The sequence below is a fragment of the Vidua macroura genome, chromosome Z (assembly GCF_024509145.1).
Source record: "Vidua macroura isolate BioBank_ID:100142 chromosome Z, ASM2450914v1, whole genome shotgun sequence".
NCBI lineage: Eukaryota > Metazoa > Chordata > Aves > Passeriformes > Viduidae > Vidua > Vidua macroura.
The window spans coordinates 36,877,811-36,898,851 of NC_071611.1; the positions used below are offsets into that span (position 1 = coordinate 36,877,811).

The window sequence follows — 21,041 nt, forward strand, 5'->3', positions numbered from 1 at the left end:
CACTAAGGGACAGAATCAGACTGAAATAAGCAATTTGTATCCTGTTATCTGTGCTAAATCATGGCATTTGGTTTTATTGAAGAAACTCAAAATGAACCTTTTTTTGTGTGTATGTCTATACCTCCAAATGCTTTAACAATGGCAAAACTTACCTTACATGCATAGCTCTGTTCTGAGGAATTCTTCAAGATTTTTAGACAGCGATGGTTTAGTGTAAAAAACCTGTAAGTACCACTTTAAAGTGGAACAATCATCTAATAGAAACTTTTTGTTACCTGGGTGGTCCAGCCGTGGAACTCAAAAATGAGCCCTGGTAGAGGATGGGTTTGGGAAGGGCACAGACTTTACATCAGTGTGTGTTTCTGTGAAACCACAGATCAGGACGAAAGGCATAGAATTAAAGTCCTCTGCAAATGCTGTAACCACTGAGCTTTTGTGTTGCTGTAGCTTTTGTTGATATTATTTAACTGCTCAATGATGAGTCTGTGTGTACTTAGGCAATGGTTGTAAGGGAGTGTCCCATGGATCTGCAGTGGCAGAAGGCCTTTTTATGAGAATCCCATTTGTCACAGGATGGACGCTGAACTTCTTAGTCCTGCCACATTACCAGCTGCTTTTGGCACAAATGACAGTAGAATTCTACTTGCTGTTATATGCTCCTATAATACATTATGTATATATGTGTATATACATATATATACAATAAATATATAAAACTTTGTATCTTGAATATTTAGGTAGTTAGTCAGGGCTTTTGACTGCATAAGTGTATTTACATACCTAGGCCTTAGCTAAATCCTGAGTCAGGGCTGCCCGTGGATCTGAATTTAGATAACCCAAGTATAAGGTATAGACATTACAATAACCTTTCCCAGAGGAATCTTAGTTGAAAGATTTGAGTGAATACTTGTGGGAGAGCAACTTTGAAATACAAGCTCATGATCCTTAGAATATATAGAAGGGAAAATAGCAAAATATCGGGAATGTCTCTTAGGAGGACTGATTTCATCAACTCAAAGACTTGGATTGATGAAGACTTTTGGGAGGCATAGCAAAGAAGAAATGAAGTTAGGGAAAGACTGCATTAAATGCTTGAGAATAAAATTTCCCAACATGGAGGAAGTAATGGAAGAGCAGTAGGAGTTTGACCTTGATCACAATCACTGTAATTTCAAACACAGAAAAGAAGCATGATAGAAAGTGAGATCCAAGCTCAGATGTCTGAAGCTAAGCATTACAAAGCCAAACCAAACCGAAAAGCTTAAGTTTCTGAAAAATATCCAGCCCAGTACAAAATAAATTCTACTTGAAAGTAGCAAAAAATCTTTTTAAAAATACATACATAGCTGACTGGGAGACCAAGAATACTTCACCGCTCCATGAAGTGACTAAAAGTATCAGTGCAGATTACAACAAAGGCTGAAGAGTTTAATGCCTTTTCTCCTACAGTACTGAGGAACGTTAATTATAGCCACCAGTTTTGTGGCTATAATGATGACAGTCATATAAAGTTAAAGAGAAATTAGAGAAGGATTGGAGTTGAAATTAAAGGACTACTAATACTGTTTTGGAAAAGCAGCTCCTAGAAACATTTGCACACCACTGCCACAACAATTTTAGTTTCCCAAAAAGAATCCCACCCCTAGACTTGAATATTCTTTTATTGGTTTTATTTCTCTTCATTGTATTTGATTCCTTGCTTCTGTGCGTGCATGTGCTTATTAAAAACAGAATAAAAAACAAAACATTTGTACAGCTGTGGTGCAGACCCTCTTAGAATGATTAGAAAAGTTCAGGAATATAGGTAGTACTGGGCTAGAAGGGACTTCATATGGTAGTTCTTGTCACATTTAGTTAACATGCTTCTAATTCATGGTATGATTATTGGGCTGTCCTCTGCTGGGCCAGGAGTTGGACTTGATGATCCTAATGGGTGCTTTCCAACACAGCATACTGTATTCTGTGACTCTATTCTATTCTATGATTTTCAGGGGAATAAACTTCTTTGATAGTTAATTTGGCAATATGGGATTTGTTGATGTTTTTTGTTTGGATGGGCTTTTGTGTTGGTTTTTTAACTGTTTTTTTATTTCCTGGTTGTTGGTTTTCTTCCTACAATTGCTTTTCTTTTATATGTAATGTCTAATTAAATGGCTTCAGATTTGGCACTTTGTTGCTCAAGTAGTGAATATTAAGTAGTTAAAATTCGTAGCAGATCAAATTGTTGCTGACTGCTGTTCAGGTAATTTTACTTACTCATAATATACTGCTGGAAGATTTGAATTTGTTTTTCTTTTATCTGTCTCTTATATTTCATTCCTTTCTAAATTGTATTTTCTTGTATCATGAATTTTCTCAACATTCAGCTTCATAAGTTCATTGCAGATGAGAATATATTCTTCAATGAAAAAAATTCCTTTTATCCTTGTCACATATGTTAAGAACAAATATGGCATTCAAAAAGAACAAGAAAAAGCAAGCTCGCAGTTGATCAGTAGATACTGTAGATTGCCAGGAAGTAACTGTGCTGGAGAAACTGATGGAAATCCTCTGCTTCTAAAGCTAAATTTAGAGAGTTTTTCATAACATGTTCTAGAAATCCTCGCAGAGTGTGCATTTGAAGTATATTTCACTAGCAGTACTCATGTCTTCTATCATGAGAATTTGAAAACTAAATTTAAAATACTCCAAATTTTCAGCTCCGCTCTGTGTATAAGATGTGTAAATCAACCAATGACTTACCTGCCATTGCATTTAAAATCATGCATTATTATAGGACTGAAAAAATGGGAGAGTTTTAGGCATTATTCAAGGAATTTACAAGCATATATCCTGGTGTCTTAAAGCATTAATTTGTTTTCTGTGCTATTAACAACACTGATGAAGATTTCTAGTATAGAATGAGAAAGATTTAATATCCAAACTGAAAGTCTTCCAAAAAAATGCGTTCTGACACAAAGCAAATGTATCTTTCAGTTGATCAGCATAGGAGATTTGAAAAGCTGCAGCCTCATAACTGTTGCTGGAGTGAAAAATTTTGAGTAATTGAATCAGTAGCTCAGATGTTAGCAGCATCCTTTTAGCTCTTGCAGCATCCCTCCCCTGCAAATTATATTGAATTACTCAGTAAAAAAGTGAATATTTAAAGAGAACTAATGGGTTGAGATACCAAGACTGACTTGACTTAAATCATACTGATCTTTCAGGCTGCAGACAATGGTAAAAGAATGAACAAGGACAACAGAGTAGTTTTCCTTTTCTGTGTCCCAGACAATTTCCTAGTCTTCCTCTTCTTCTTTTTTTTTTTTTTTTTTTTTTGTTTCCTCCCCAAAACGTTATTAAATTCTGTTATAAAGAACTTTGAAGAACTTGCACTCAGGGTGTCCAGTGTTTAGAAACGCACTCTGGACACCCTGTCATTCATCATTCATCCTGAGTGAATTTATATTCCCACGAATATAAACAAAGATCCTTAGTTTGCAACTTCTAATTCATCTAGACAAAGCAGTAAGTAAACAAATCTTAAAGCAACTTCATGTTTGAACAGGTGTTCCTGGATGTTCCTTTGTTACAGAGAAATAAGCACACTCCTCCTTTTTGTTAACCTTTGGAAAAAGTCAAATGTATTTTATCAGTTTTCTTCTTGTTGCTGAAAGAAGTGAAGAAAGGCAAAGAGTTGTGGGTTTGATCCCCGTATGGACCATTCACTTAAGAGTTTCATTCCATGATTCTTGTGGGTCCCTTCTGACTCAGATGATTCTGTGAAATAATCCCAATCTGAATGGAGAAGGTATGTAGCCAATTGGCTCTGTAAGCAATGGGATAAGGAGCACTTGTGCTCAGGACAATTTTTCACCATTTTTAGTGAAATCAGTTTTCTTGTAAGGCTATGATAATCAAAAAATTCCATTTTTATAGTTTGAAGGACTGATTTAAATGTTTCTGCCAGCTTCAAATAGTAATAAAATGCTTTTATAAAGTACTTTATACTTGAGGTTTTAAAAATTTCCATATGTGTCTATTGCTCTATTTTCCAGGCACCTTTTAGGAAGCATAATGATTAAGTGCAAGAAAACTTTAATTCTTCTTAGAATATGTTACTGACAATCTTTTTATATACACATTTCTGTGGTCTGTTGAAAGTGTCTAAGCCACATCAGTTGTTTTGTTTCTTTCAGACTTTTCCTTGAAAGGTCCTCTGGCTACCTTCTTCCTCAAAAGTGTGGAGAAGTTTATTTATCTTGAATATTTTGGGAGGTTGGGATATCTGCTATGATTCTGAAGGTGAACTGGACCACACTAATTCCTTGTTGAGAAACAAAGCGATGGCATGTCAAGTAGTTTCCAGAACTCTTTGTAAATTACCACTGTCTCTAATGAACGTTGAAATAAGGAGAATGGATGTATGCATAGAACATGCCATTTTTGGATGAAGCTACCTTTTTGTTACCTTTACTGAAATACCTGCAAGGCTTCTTTTTCTTACCAGAGAGAACCAGCAACATAATTAGCTACAAATCAGCTGCTAATACATTGTTTTATGTTGCTATTACATTGCTATGTATCTCTTGCTGAGCATGCTCTGGTCTGATCCTTAGTTAGATTCCTTGAATCTGAGGGGGATTTAGTTGCACTTAAATAGATTTTAAAGTACAAAACCCACCTTCTTGGATAGTGCAATTAAATCTCTGATTTATTTTTTTATTTTTGTTTTACTTTTCTATTTCTCACTTCAGTATTTAAATTCCACTTAGTTAATTTTTGAAAGTAAAGCTTAAATTTCTCTCCTGACCTTTAAGTTACATTTCTTGGAATGTGTAGAATATGAGACCTTTTCTAGTCTCTTTTAATTTGTCATTTCTCTGATATGAGTAAGAAGATAGAGTCTTTTGTTGTGGTTATGGTTGGGGTTTTTGGGGAGTTCAATTATTGCAGGTAAAATGTGAATAATTTTAATAAAAATTAAAAAATAAAAATAAAAAAGTCAGTTATTTATTTTTACCTTTTAATAAGTTCAAAGGTTGTCAATCTAAAGCAATTTGAAAATAAGTAACAAAGTATGGCAATAACAAATTTAAAGCAACATATGTTTTGTTTGCAAAAATGTTATATTATATTCCAGTACAGTTAATATTGTTAGCAGCTATTCTGTTCTGGAGTGGAAGTATTTGGGATGTGGTCATTTCTCTTATTCAGCTGAGTAAGGATTAAACAGGTTCTGCTATTAACTGGCCCTTAGCAAATGAAGACCATGTTCACAGATTGCAGGAGTTCTGTATGTTGTCTTCCGGCTCTTCTTCCATTATTTAATTCTATGAATGAAAAATAATTACATCATGTAATCAAAGAAACTATTTTCCAAAGTTTCTATCTCCAGATGTGAGATGATTTTGTATATATTCCACATGGATGGTTATGTTTTAGTTTGTGTTAAGAACCTAGATATTGAATATAAATTGGGTGCTTTTTCACCTCATTTCATCAAGAAAGCAGAAGTCACAAAATATGATCACAGCCAGCAGGAGTTCACTGATGACTTATATCAGAGCAACCGCAGGGTTTTGGAAAGAATCACTCCTTAGGTGTGCCTGCTGTAGGAGCCTGGGTTGATTGGTAATGCTGGGGCTGCTGGACTGCTGGATCTTAAAGTAATCTCTCATGCTTTCAATTCAGGTAATTTTACCATAAAATAATGGAGTAAAATCCAAATGAGTGAATTTAAGGAGGTAAGAAAGCAGCTACTTCATTTTCACTTTTTAGTGGATACAGAATTATATAGACATATTAGTGCAAGTCATCAAACAAGCAAGCCCATCAATTTAATGGAAGAACTTCTTTGAGAAATGTCAGTATCTTCAAACTTTGAACATGTTCTTGAAAGTTAAGACTGTTGTGTATCCTCACTGTGCTATATGTGACTAGCTCAAAAATTTCTGAAGTGTAGTTCTATGTGAATGGGAGAACCTCTTTAGAGACTGGTGGTTAAATTTTTCCTATTCTTCCATGCATGCACACAGCTTTACATATACATAACCTTTGCAGATAATCAAGTATACTTCCTCTTTTCTTTGTGGTATTTATACTGGAGCTGCTGTGTGTGAGTACCTAGAGCTGGTAATCTACTGCTGTCTGTTTTCTTCTCTGCTGTCAGCAGTACAGCATGGAGGAAGATGTCAAATGTGTGGAATGGAATGGGGCTGTTGAAGGAAACAGGGACCAGGTGCAGAAAAGTGTGAGAGGAGATTAAGCCTGAGGCAACTACAAGTGGAGGTAGTCATTGAGGAGATTTAGAGCAGAGAAAACATACGTGAATTGAGTATATTCTAGCAGGGGCTCCTGATTTAGGAGGATCTGTAGCTACATGACGAAAAACCTGGAGACAAATATAGGAGATTTATGTCAGTTTTGCTTTCCTAATCATCAGATACAACATACTGGCAACAGATCTCACTGTTTTTCTCTGTGGTGTTTACAGAGGATAACAGTCTACTAGAAAGAAGGAAAAAGGTACATAAGATCTTCAACAGCATGAAACAGACAAATAAACAACTGCTGTGTGCTATTTCTGTATGGCACAGAGAAGGGATTACAGTGGAATTACAAGAGGTAATAAGAAATGTTTTTCATAATAGTTAAATTTAAAAAATACATCAGTAGAGTCTCTTGGGTTCTAAGAAAACAATTAGTTCTTGGCTCATCAGAAGCTATGAAGAAGGTGATGTATGTCTAGCCTCCGACTGAGGACATCCTGCAACTGACACATTGGTGGCAGCTGGGAGACTATAACCAGAAGTACCACACTGCCTTTTAAGATCCTATTGCTTTGAGGAAGGGCTATTTGTCTAAGTGGACGTCCAGTGTGACCCAGACAAGGCTCATTGTATGAAAGGTTCTCTAACAAATATGAACTTTACAGGTTTTTACTGTTCCCTGCCCCTCATTAAGCTTACGAAAATATCTATTTGAAGTCTAATATGACCATAATGCAGTAATTGTTGATCAAGATATGCCTTTATAAGGCTATTTGGTAGTTGCTTGATTTCAAAGTTATAAAAGTCTCTTTTTTAGGATGGATATTGACTCACTGTCATTCCATTACTGTACAATTTTGGCAGGGGTAGAAATTTCATGGTCTGTCTGATCTTACAAAAGAAGAGAATTGAACTCAGAAGATCCTCTGTTTCATCTCCCTGCTTGCAGAACTCAGTAACCTGCTTTGCTTTTTTCTGTAGTTAAGAAAGTTTGTATAATATGTTCTTAATTTCTAGTGAACTGTTTTCAGAGTATATTTCGCAGTTTTAAAATACCAAAGCTGCTTGTGAAATTCAGTCTAAACAATTAATATTAACTTTTTCCCCTCTTATTTGTCATTAACCATCGTGAATGGTTGATCACAGTTTCTGTGATCCTGAATGCAGACACATAAAATTTACTATTATAGCCCTTCTCATGTATTTTAAGTTTTTTTAATTTTAAGATTTTATAAATGTTACAATGGATTTTGCAGTGACATCCTGACACTTCCAGTAGTGAACTGAAGATGTGTACTGATGAGTTTGTCTTGAGCATCTAAGTGGCTAAATTTTATTTCATTCCTCTTGTTATTTTGGACATTTAAGCAACTAATGTTTTATTTTACTAATGTTCTGCTAGGAATAATCATTATTTTAGTTTGAAGAACTGAACTAAGATAATTAAGGTAGTGATAGAGAGATGTAATAGTTAGTATAAAAATAAGCTACTTAAAAATGCTTAGGTTTTGTTGGGCTCTGATTCTCCCCGATCTCTTTTTTTTTTCTTTCATACTCACATGTTTTTTTGTTTTTTTTTTTTTTTTTTTTTTTTTTTTTTTTTTTTTTTTCTGTAATAAGGAATTAAATTGCAATTTCCAGTTATAGCTTAGTTTTAGGAAAACTGAAATTTAAAACCAAACCAGTTGAAAAAATTTAACATATTATAAAGTACATAATTAGGCTGCAGAAATAGAGAAAAGGAACACATTAGAAGCAAAGGCTTTTTTATTTTTGAGTGTTTTGGCATGAAGTTTGTCATTGTTATTTCCTTACCAATTTTTGGTAAGGAACCATAGTTTTTTATTTTTCTTACTTCTTATTTTTCTTACTTTACATACTTTTCTTACTTCTATATCTATCCCTTTTTCTCTCTATAAGCCTCCAGAAATTCTGGAGTAAAACTAGAAGAATAGCTGAATTTCTGTAAGGAAAAGGAATTCAAATTGTTTTACAAAGGAAAAGTAGATGCAAATTACAGAACAAAATGATATTGTGAAGCAAAGGACCATTTCCTCTGTGAGTGCTGATACAAAACGGAATGGCAGAAGGCTCTTGTGAATCATAGTGGAGAACAGCTTTTGTATTCTGGGTGTACTTACAGATAAACCAGTGTTTAGGAAGGACTGAATTCATTCATTCTCCTTCCACTGTCAGCAATCAGAGAAGATTTGCAAGAACACTGTCCCCAGGAAGAAACCTCCAATACTGTGCAACTCTTAAAACAATGAAAGGATTTTTGAGTCAGGCATCAAAGCCTTCCCAGAAGAGGGAAGTCAGACTTTGTGGTCTCCTGTATTTACTTTTTACAAAGATGTAAACATTTTCTGTCCTTTTACACATTGATGAAATGAAGATTTAAGATGAATGCATGTGATCAAGGCCATCTAAAAGGTACTAGAGGATTTTGATTTTCTTACTACAAAGAGTACAGGAGGTGGTTTGCCCTGATTAGTTCCCTCTCTATGCTTTGGCAGACTTGGTGTCTCTCGTGTGAAATGACACATAATGATTTTTGATGTTTACAAAGATTCTTCTGTATGTTACAAGTTAATGCCTGAGGCAGGGTGAGTACAGAAAAGAAAGAACAGAAGCATAGGTAAGATGAGAGCAGAGCAGGAGAAAAACTCACACGCATCCTTTGAATCATTAATATGGATGTGCTCCTGCCCTTCTCCTTGAGGCTTCATCTACAGAGGTGTTACAGGGCTGACTCTTAAAAAAATAAGAAATCCGAAAGGGAAGTAAATACACCCAGTGATGGTACTATTAAATTTGCAGTATCATTCTTGTCTAGAAAGATACTTGGGCAATGCCTTGCAGTGGCCAGAGGCACTAGGGTGCTGATTCCCATAGCCATCAGATTTCCTGGTGTCACTTCAGCTGGCTCAGCTTGATCTCTGGCAGTGCTGATGGCAGGCAGCCCATGTATAGTGCCTCATCATCCAATTCCCTGGGAGACAGAGATGGAACACTCAGATGGCGTTTGTACTTCCCCTGCTTGAATTCTCCCTTTTCCATGTAAACGGGCTGATTATTTCACTTGCAGACCTGGAAGACAGTTAATTTTTCATACATCACATGCAAATTCTTAAACCCTTTTCAAAATTCCTCTTTACTGCTGTGGAGGTATTTGAACATATTTAATTTTAATTACATTTGATGCTTATTCCACATAATGGTAGAACATGGAAAGGTGTTCCAGTTGTCAGGGATCCTTACGCTTATCTGAAATCCCTAGGACAAAATACAGTTTGCAGTGTTATGTTCATTTAGGATAATGTTTGGAAATAATAGAGGAAAAGCTATCAGGCTGACTGCTGTGTCCCAAGAGACAAAATACAAACCAATTAGCAGAATGGCGTGACTGATAACGAAATCCAACAATTTATTGTTGGATGAATAATTTATTTGGTGTATTCTATGGGGGGAGAAACTCAGTGTGTCAAGTTTTCTGACAGCATAATTCTGTTTGAGTTTGTTGAATTGTGCCAAGATTTTGGTTTTTTAATCTCAGCTGCTGCAGCAAATAAATGTAGTTATTCTTTGAGAAAGTTCAAATCAGGAGCAATTAGTATTCCTCAGGCCTAGTTTTCCATCTAATAAGTGAAGACAAATTTAATTAGAAAGGGTGAATTTGGGAATTCTGCTGGTAGCAGATCATCTGCTTGCATATTGCTTCATTGCAAAGTCTTGTCTCCTGCTTCTCCTCCCTTTTGAGGATGTTCTGACAGTAGTCACTATACCAAAAGTGCAGTGTGCTTCCGCTGTGTGCTTCGGGGTTCTTTAATTTTACCCGCTGTTTGACTTGGTCTCCATGTTAATCTTAAAGTGAGTGTATCAAATTAGAAACTTCAAGTGAGATGGATGAAACTGCAGCATTTTTCATGCATACCCAAATCAGAATTTTCAAGATACTGATTTGATTGTATCTCCTTATCTTGTAGGTAAGGGCTATCTGGATGTGGGGCTCTGTTCTCCATGAGCCCTGAGGCTGGTGTTGCTGTAGCTGTTATCGCCTTTTGCTTAGGATGTTTGCCTTGCAGATTTCACAGCACATCCTTTCTGTCTCATTAACCCAGGGCTTTTTTCAGGGATCATCTGAACCTGATTCTGTGATCTTTAGTTTTTAATTTTTCTTTTCCCTCTCCTGCTTTTCGGGTGGATTGGTTTGTTTCTTTGTTTATTGTCACATTTCAAAGCACAGTAGGAAGGTAATTGTCTATCAGATGTACTATAGATTTTGGTATTGATCATATTGTCCAGCAGGTTGTCAAACTGAGTTTTAAACTCTTTAATGTTGCTTCACGGTGACAGCTATTCAGAGATTTACCCTTACTATACCCCAGGTCTTGTTTTGGGGTTATTAGGATTTGGGCACTCCTAAGAGTTTAATGAATCCCTGGCGATACAGCAGTTTGGAAATTGTCTTTTGATCTTTGAGTATGTTGTGATGTCCTGTATAGTAGATTATTGTATGTTATCTTTGACTGTTGCTCTAACATTACATGTTTTCCCTGTGGTTGGATGCAACTGCAAACAGCACTAACATTAGGGTCTGTTCTGTGGCAGAGTGAGATGTGCTCTGTGTACCTGAGGCTTGTTAAGGAAATAACCAGCCATGGCTAAGAATCTTTGCTGCAGGTATCTGTCCATAGCAGCGTCTCTAACTAGATCACCCCAACTCAGGCCTAGAAAGAAGGAAACCCCTATTGTCTGGGATGCTCCGGATAGGTGACATTTCAAATCTACTACAGATGGATGAGTGTAATTTTGTGCTGAATCTGTCTTTCACTGACTGTAAAGACTTCTAGATCTTCATCTTTTGTCTTCTTTCTTGCAACCCATTATTACAGTTCAAATGTTTTCTATTTTAGTTTTGAGTACACTATGGAAAACTTTTTATTCAGCTTCTGTGTTTGTATCCTCTAAATTAAAACTTCTGCCTTATTTTTTTTATATCTTGTTACTAGCATATTGTTTTCCTCTGTTTGGGCAAAAATTTTTTGTAGTTACAAATAACTCTGATTTAACTGTACATGGTATATTTCTTCAAGTTGGCCATACAAATGGGCCTGTTAAAACATAAATTACCTTCAATTTTTCATGAAGAAATATACTTTGAAAGAAGAGAACAGATAAGCATCTAAGTTAACCTGTTTTAAAGACTATATCTATTTTGTCCCATTTGTTAATTTTCTTGACATGATCTGCTGTATATTTAATGTTTCATTTCAAAACTTCATTGGTATTAAAACCTCTCATTGAATAATTTTTTCTAAATATTTTTCCTTTTCCTTTTCACTTTGTAGGTAGAAGAAATTGTTGATATAGGAGCATTTGCCCCAGAAGACATTCATGTTCCCAAAATCTATGTTGATCGTCTGTTACAAGGAGAGAAGTTTGAGAAGAGAATTGAAGTAAGTCGCTGAGCTTCTCAGTCACAACATATTTCAGCTTGGGGTGTATTTAAAATTTGCGTGGTGTTTAGTCTAGCCACCAAGTCTTAGCACTGAGAAAATAGTGTGAGAAAGACCGATCAAGTTTTGCTAAAAAGTGGAGCTTAGATAGGTACTTACGTAGTTGGGTGGGGGCCTGAGGCTTGAGGAGTAGGAAATTCTTTCTTACACCTGAGACTCTATGGTTCAGTTCCTGAATAATTTAGGGCAACTGCCTGTAGCCCTGCATGACTTTACTGCAGTTGAAAATTTAGTGGAAAATGCTACTAAATTCTCCTTCCCTCTCTCGTTCACCTGCTGTAGATATAACAAAGGGAACACCTAAACAAGGATCTGACTTCCTTTTCCGCTGGACAGCTTTTAATGAGGGCATGTAGGGCTAGCCTCAGTCCCTTTTGTGCCTTACATTGAATTATGTTATGTTGCAAAGGTCCTGCAAACCTTTGTTCCCTTTTCTTTAATCAGGAACTTTCCTAACTGGTGGCTTTTCTGGTCTGAATAAAAGATGTCAATAGCTATTAAAATTGCTGCAGTAATACTCCACCACTGAAAACACCCAAGAAAATTATGATTATGTAATTCTTCTTTGTTGTTTCTGTGACTTTGCCACAGTCAGGCTATGTCCCTATAATCATTTTGGTGATGTGACAATGCTTTTAATGTGCAGTTGAAAATTTTGTATTTCTTCTGTGTCCCCATAGTCTGGAGGTGGGAATTGTTCATCAGAAAAGCTGGTAGAAGGGAAGATATTGACACAAGGAGAAAAAATCTGTGAGAAAAAAAGTGCAGAAAGGAACAGTAATAATTAAACTTCTGTTATTAAAATCAAATCACAAAGTCCTAAGAAGTTGTACAAGGCCTTTTCTCTGAGCATTCTCTTTTGTGAATACTAAGGTTAAGAAGTTATTTTTTTAATTCCGTCTGTTAATTCTGCAATAGCATATTGCATGTTGTTGAGTAATTGACTGCAAACAGATGTGTCAAATTTTCCCCCTCTACGCCGGCCCCGGTTGTGTTGGGTCAGGTTGCAATTAATGGCCTATTTTCTTCTTCTGAATGGCTGCATTATCTCCCGGAAAAACTTTTTACCTTTTATGGCAAATAATTTTTCATTTATTAAACTATTGCTTCTGCTGCATCGTGGCTGCATAAGGGAATACCTCTTTAGTCAATACCTACTGAATACCTGGTGAATACCTACCTAGTCATCTGCCCCCTTCCGTATATGTTTCAGAAAAAAAGGTGGCATGGTTGAGGGGGTGAAAACTACTATAAACTGCCAAGCAAAATTGTAACAGAGACTAATTTTGATTATGCAATTTCGTGATTCTGGCAGTGGCACCTCTCACTAGGTATAAGTATAGGAAGGAAATGGCGGATTTATTTACTCTTCTGTTAAATTTTATAAATCAACTGGCTGTACACAGAAAAGCAGTGGGAATGGTAAGTGGTGAGAGAAGATGAAGAATATAAAAAATAAAGAGAAGCTAGTCTGTCATAATTCTTACTGGCTTTAAATAGCAGTTCTTGCCTAATACAGCTTAGAAGTGGTCTCTGTAGCACCATCTATAATTTCTATCCAGCCTTCTCTTTGCTGTATAGAAACCCTCTGTAATTGTTCCTACTTTATCCATAATCCACAAGTGAAGCAATTTTAGGGAAAATAGCCAAGGCATAAAAAGGAAGGTGATGGGAAATTCAAGAGGATTGATATTAACTGTTGCTGATTGCTTAAGGAGAAAGTGACTGCAAAAATTCTTTTGTGGTGATGAAAAGTAACAGGATAATTTTTTCTGATGTGTTAATTGTAGCCTGAAGTAGGAGAAAATATGAAGACATATGGGGGTGCAGGACATGATGTTTCCCAAAGGAATTTTATATGCATAGGAGAGATGTGCAAAGAACATAATCTATGTAGACAATAATTTAAAAGAAAGATGTTACGAACTTCTTGTATGTCATGGCATTTTCACCTACATGTGATTTACAAAACATGAACTTAAGATGAGAAAATACCAGGAAACAAATTCATGGAGTGTGCAACATTATAGAAAGTTATGTTTGAAAATTTTGATTCTTAGCTCCCCAGTATCTTTAGATGAATGGCATTTGTCTGTTTCATCCTTATAAATCTAGAGTAGTACATTGAATTGAATGAATGCAGAAAGAGAGCAGTATTTGTATTTTCAGCTGACATTTTACGAATCTATTTAGGTATCTCAGACTTGCTAGTATTTGCACTAGTGCTTAGTGCCTTCTTCACCACTTCTCTATATATCAGGCTTGGCAATACAGACAAAGAAATAATATTTTGCTCTAAGGCTGTCACTGACAATATTTGATGACTCCATTGGCTTTGCTAAGCTTGAATGCATAAAATAAAAGGTCGGTTTTTTTGTAGAAGATGAATAAATAGCTTTATTCTTAGACCCAGTATCTCAGTGCAATCACAAATCAAGCTTTTGTGTCTTGAGAAGCAAGAATCTGGATTCTAATCTTATGATTACTTCTTATTTTACAGCGCTTATCAATCCGAAAGCCTGAAGACTCAACATCCAAACAAAAAAAAGGAGACAATGTGAGGGAGAGGATCATCAAACGGGCTGCATTAGAGTTTGAGGATGGCATGTATGGTATCCTTCAGCTGCTGTAGGTTAAAGTGATTGCTGACTAGAATAAGAAACCCATCTGGCTTGTTTAGAACAGGATGATTAATGTGCTCATTGTCTTTACCAGACCGTGTGATTCTCTCATTTTATTAATACCCAATTGAAATAGAAGGGATACTAGGACATAAAATACAGAGTTTTTATGTCTGGTGGCTTTGTTAGAATTTGAATGTATTACAAGAATTTCTCAGAAAAGTTGGAAAAGAAGCTTTTTTTCTACTGTCAATATTTTTATCCTATGTAGGATTTGACAGAATGCAATTAGACAGTCCAAATGGGAAAATAATTCATCACAAATATGAGGTATTTAAGTAAAAACAAAAGTGCTTGTGAAAGGAACAGTTTTAATCTACTCATAGTATAGCAGTAATTTTAAAAAAAATTACTAGTTTGCAATAAGTGTTTCTGCCTTAACCACCTTTTTTCAGCTAATCTGGGTATTGGAATCCCACTGTTGGCCAGTAACTTCATCAGTCCAGACATAACTGTTCACTTACAGAGTGAAAATGGAGTCCTGGGTTTGGTAAGAATATATCTTCGTCAGTTATTATAGTGTTTTTATTTTGCTGTGGCTGGGTTTTATTTCCTGCCTGCCTCCAACTTGATTATTATATTATTAAAAATATATATACTATCTTTTGTCATCATAAAATTCTCACTCTGCTGCAGAGAAGTTTTCTAGGAAATGCTCATTTTATGATTATGGTTCTACTTTGCTAAGGATGTCCTTTAGTTTCTGGACTCAAAACCATCAGGAATTTGCAAGACTAAGCATTGTAAGTCTTAGAAAACATAATTTTAAATAAAGCTTAAAGTGAATATTATTTTTACTGTCATATGGCTTTATAAAGTTTCAGTTATGACCTTTTTCTGAAAAACATCTGTCACTTTGATTAAGAACAAAAAGAAACCCAAATCAAACAAACCTTTCGCTTCATGATTGTTTAGTAATTCTAATGTCCTCGAACAATATGTCCGACAGACCTGATATGTTACTTGATAGAAACTGTGGCTTGTAATGTCAGGATTTTTTTCTGATAAAAAATAGAATTCTGATTAAAGAAGATAAAAAATCCATGTCTGCCATGATCTGGTTTTGGTAATAAGCATTAGAAATAATATAGCAATTACTAATTGTATTTTAAAGGTATTTTATTATAAAACTTGACATACATCTGTATTGTTGTCAGGGTCCTTACCCACTTGAAAATGAAGTAGATCCAGATCTGATTAATGCAGGTAAATACTTTAATTAATGGAAAATTAATAACCATGTTAATTTAAAATTTTTCTTTTGATACAGTATTTGAGCCTAGAGACCTGTTTTATTTGATAATAAATATTAATGTATTTGTCTTTTTTTAAGTGACAGTCTTCTTTGGGGAGAGACTCTCTTCCAGGCCTCAGTAAATGGTCAAATATCCTTTTCAGAAGTGAGATTGTTTTGAGCAGCTTGTAAGGGAATATGGGTTTGTTTTCTTGCTGCTTTTCCTTGAGTCTTCTAGAAAATGGTTTTCAATGATTTATGCTTGGGACATGTTTTAAAACATCCTGTGTATAATGGCTTGGTTTATTCCCAGCCAGGGATATAACTCATTTGCATTCAGAGAGGGAGTGGTAGCCAAGGCAGGGGGAATGAGCTGGGACCTGGCACACTAAGGGCACTGCTGTGGGTGGCTGCTTTTGCCACTTTCAGCAGGGAATGGCAATTCTCACATACTGTTGTTGCCCTGCTGTTTTAGGGCATTTCACCTCAGGAGGTGCTATTCAGTGTAAAAATGTAAGTTTCTCATGATTTAGTGCACTGTCTGATTTCTATTTTTTTAATGGAAAAGTTGTGCCTGTGTACATTCTCTGTCTCCATGTAAAAATACACTTAAATATTGCATTGTGACAAACAGAAGTAGGCCTTGTGACTTTGTTATTGATGTTAATGGTTTGGGTTATACACCTGACATTTTAGACTTGTTTTTTCATACGGAAAATGTACACATTTCACATTTTTATTCAAATATACACATGCATACATACAAATGCATGTATGGGTGTCTACATATGTAATTATACAGAGAGTACCTTTCGCAATGGCTGTTAGCAAGTACGATTAAACTCTGAAAAGTCAAAGGAGATAAATCACTGACATAAAATAATTTTAATTTAATATCAGTCCAGCAATTGTTCACTGACTTGAAACATTTGCTGCTTGGCTCAGCTAAAGGATACCTATCATAGTGCTATGTAATTGCCTCTGTTACTATATTTTAAATGTGGAGTTTTTTGGGGCCATTTTCTGGTTTGAAATAAAAAATTATTTAAGAAATTGAGTCCAGCATTTCACCAGCGTATATGTAATTGTTTCAAGCACTGCATGAAGGAATATGTCAGAGGACTCACTGGAAGAAAAAAAATTTAGAAGAAAAAAATACTATGAGTGAATTATACGCATACACATTAGAACTTAAGTTTTAAAATGGATGCGTATGAAAAATGAACATATTAACAGAGTGACAGTGAAAAAAAACCCAAGAACCTCTGAAAAAAATGTGCTTAAACATGGAAATTGAGATGGTCTGGAATTGTTATTTATAGTTGATAAATATTTTTAAGGGTTAATCTGGAAGACATGAAGCTAACATAACAGGTTAGAATGCAACAAGAAAATTAGATTATTGTACTATTGTTAATTCAATATTAAGCAGCTTCATATGTCCCCCTGAAGCTGCAATAAACAGGACATGACAGATAATAAACAGACAATAAACAGACAAACATCAGACCTACCACCAAAATAATTATTTCTATAATTGCTGAAACATTCACATGGTTGGATTAGGACCATTCTAGGTGCTTCCAATCAAATTTATAAAACCATGTGAAGAAAACAGAAGCTGAATGGCAGAGGAATAGAAATTAATCTTATTCTCATTCATTAACTGGAATGATCCAGCTCCAAGATCCAGTTTCAAGTTTTTAAAACATATACATGTTTTGTATATGTTTTACCAAATATCTCTCTGCAAAGGTAATTGTATTGCTCTGAAATATGTATGGGTTTTTCTGTTTGTCCCATTTTCTTAATGTCTCACATGAAGTATATCTTAACTGCAACTGAACGGTAGGCTACTTTATTACAGCAGAAATATTTTAAAGTACTGACCTCCTGAGAGCATTTTAAGAAGTGGGTAATGTGGTGCTCTTTTTACATTATTCTGTGGTCCTAAGCCTGTGTGTCTTTCTTCTCATTATTACTTTGTTACTTTATCCCGGGCTTCTCTCTCCATGCTGCTGCCTGCAAACCCTGTTTTCTCGTTCACTGCCTTGGGTGGGTGCCCTGTAGGGAAAGATAATTCAGGCTGTCTCAGCAAGTCTAGGTGTTAGCATGATGATTTCTTGAAAAGTGTACAAAACCACTTGTATGACCTTAATTCTATACTATTCTAGTTAATTTCCATACAAATGGCATAAAATATACCTCAGATAAGTTCAATAATTAAAACACATATCTTAGATCTCTAATTTAAGTTTTATGCACTGTTTCTTTTCCCATTCTCTTAGTTAATCTCATTGTCTTTTTTCCTCTGTTTTCTGGAAACTGTTTATTGATGCATCATTCCGCTTCCCCTTTGTTGTTGCACTATGTCACATGTTGCTAAAATATTTCAGTTTGTGTTTTTTCTCTCAGGTTTACCATGCTTCTTTTATAATTTTACCTTCATCTGTGTTTTTTCTGCCTTATCAGAGGCACCCTGTGTAAATGTTTGTTGCTTAAGACTCATTCAAAGAGCAGGCAGAAGAGGAAGAAAAAGGCCCTGAACAGAGTCAAAATAAGACACATCCAGGTGTGCTCCATTGCTTGACTCAAGCATTGTTCAGAGCACAGTACAGAACACAGAAGCACATTTTCTTGTGCACTTTAAAAAAGCAAGAATAGACAAGACCTGTCTTTTTTTTTATATATATTTTTCATCATTAGCAATATAAACTGTTCATTCTGATCTGCTGGCTTTTCTTTTCAGACTCTCTGTGTCCTGAAGGCTTTATATTTCTCTGTTTCAAAAGACAGTTATTTCTCACTTTTTCTGTGAATGGAGAAGAAAGCTAAAGTCCATAGATATTTCGTACACTCTGGTGCTCATGATGCTTGCCTGGAACTGCTGGTGGTCAAACAGCAGGCAATCCTATCATTAGAAGCTCTAACAAGCTGCTTCACAATTCAATAGGATTGATTAGGTTTACATGTGACGTTGTAAGTGTAATCAGGTCTGTAGTTGTACTGAATCCAAAGGAATTTAATAAAATCCTCTTATTTCTTGGTAAATAGCTGCGACTTCGTTTGTCAAAGAAACAAAATGCATACTGTAACTTGTTTCTTTTACAGGTAAGGAGACAGTCACTGTTCTTCCAGGTTCTTCCTACTTCTCTAGTGATGAATCATTTGCAATGATAAGAGGGTATGTAACAACACAAACTCTGATTATTTTTGAAACAGGGAAAGAATAAACTGCATCAGTGGCAGAACTCAGTAGTATTTCTTCCAAATGTGGTTAGCATTTAACAACCTGTAAAATTATCATGGACTTAATCAGTGATGGTTTACAGAGGGTTAAATCTAGCTATTGGAAATAAAAAAACAATGAACTAATAGATACCATGGTGATGTTTGTGCCTACCACCACCTGGCCATCTATAAACACATTTATAATGACATTTTAACAACTATTTTTTGGTCATTTCCAAGTATCTAATCTATACCTGCACTCAGTATATTTTCTTTGCTCAGCTTGCAACTGTGATCCTCATTCCACCTCGTTAATGAAAATTCAACATCTGCACCTGTTTTTTGTTTGTTTTTTGGAAAGGAGTTTGGATGCAAACAAACACTAAATCCTAATGGCACTGAAAAGATAATGGGTGCATGTAAATATGTTAAGGAGTGCATTAAAAAGTACGAGTTCAGAGGTGATTGACTGCACATGCAATTAACCAAACCAGACAGAAGTAGGAACATTTTTGATGCTCAGTAGGCATAAAGAGACATTTGCATCAGTGATACATCTAGGGGGAAAAAAAACCCAACTACGTATGTGACAAACAGTTGCTACCTTTGTCATATGCCACCATTTAAAAATTGGTGTAATGAGCATGACCAAAAGCTTGTTAAGATTTGTGGGCTGTTACTTGAACATGATATGCTAATTACACACTTTCTGTTACCAGAGGCCATGTTGATTTGACAATGCTTGGAGCTATGCAGGTGTCTAAGTACGGTGACCTGGCCAACTGGATGATTCCTGTAAGTAGGTTTTTGAACTACTGGCAGTGTACTGTGTTTAGTATAACACAAATGTAGCTGAGGACCAGGAAAAGGAGAAAAGGGCAGAAGTAGAATGGGGGTTGTGAAGCTAAAAGTAGTAAAGCAGAAGATATGTGTATTTTTCCTGCATACTGCTGGCACCAAGCAATCCATTATCAGAAGTCAGCCTTCTAAAATAATGCTTGTGCATTGTGAAAAGCAAAATATTCTTTATGCAAGCCCTTTTCCTGCCTTTTATGTCCATGCCTTTTAAATATCTCTTTTTTTTTTGGCTGAGGACTGATGCTTTTTCTTGATAGTGATGACTCTTATATGGTTGTACATGAAGCAGTGAGTTGGAGGAAAGTGTAAGCCAGCATGTAGTTCATTATAAAATCATAAAAAGAGCCTGCATTATTTTTATGTATTTCTGTCAAAAGATTGTAGCATTGCCCTTTCAAATGCATTAAGAAAAATGCAATAATACTGTATTTAGCCAAACAGACCTTCAGGTTTCAATGATAAAAATATAAGCTAATTACAGCATTATTTAAGCAGCTGATAACATTAAGCCATTCTTTGAACTTTATGTTCTAACATTGAACATTAGTGACTTTCATATTGTTGACAAGTTTGATATTTTCAGTGGCTTTCAATATGGTACTTTCAGATATGGTTTGTATCAGAGATGTCTAGAAGCAAACTTTCTTATTAGCCTTGTTAAAAGTAATGAGATATATTTCTATCTGTCTGAGCAGTGTTAAAGGCCTTGGGAAACTGAATGATTAGAGGAGGACAAAAACCCAAATTAATGCCCTTGTCTCTTGGAGAAGCATTAGTTGGACCCAGAAATCTGTGACTTCTATAGCAGACCTTTGAGCATGGAAGTCATGGAGCAGTGATGGTAGCATAAGGTGTTTTTATTGAGAGGGAACGGTGTCTGACATGGGGGCCATACAGGCAGATGTTGGAGAAAGGGTTATGTGAAGGGCTAGTCCTGGTGTCTGTGTGAGTAATTGTGGAGAGTGAGAAGGATTATGGCTAGGTTGAAATGCACCTTTCAAGATATGAACTATCAAAAGATGAAGACAGCATTTTGTACTAATAAAAATATTTATTTACACATGCATTTCTTGAAACATTGAAGCTAAGATTGATTGTCTTTCTCAAAATGGTGCAGATTTACATGTTCTTCCCTCAGTGATTTATATTCTCTAAAATATAGTGATTTTAGTTTTGCATTCATACATATCAAGAAGATTATTTTTTATATCTGGTACTGCTTATTTTATCTTTGAAGTTGCCTCTCAGTTCTGTTCAACCCCAAATT

The 21,041-nt window shown here is 35.5% G+C and overlaps 1 protein-coding gene across 1 annotated transcript in view; it reads left to right on the top strand.

The window, feature by feature from the left end:
• The window catches only part of OXCT1 (3-oxoacid CoA-transferase 1), an 80,553-nt gene that overhangs the window by 32,209 nt on the left and 27,303 nt on the right, over window positions 1-21,041 (top strand). Inside the window, exons 8-13 of the mRNA XM_054003286.1 lie at window positions 11,603-11,710; window positions 14,271-14,382; window positions 14,847-14,941; window positions 15,609-15,657; window positions 18,797-18,869; window positions 19,636-19,711. Coding sequence (XP_053859261.1) covers window positions 11,603-11,710; window positions 14,271-14,382; window positions 14,847-14,941; window positions 15,609-15,657; window positions 18,797-18,869; window positions 19,636-19,711 — 513 coding nt within the window. The remainder of the gene's footprint in view (window positions 1-11,602; window positions 11,711-14,270; window positions 14,383-14,846; window positions 14,942-15,608; window positions 15,658-18,796; window positions 18,870-19,635; window positions 19,712-21,041) is intronic.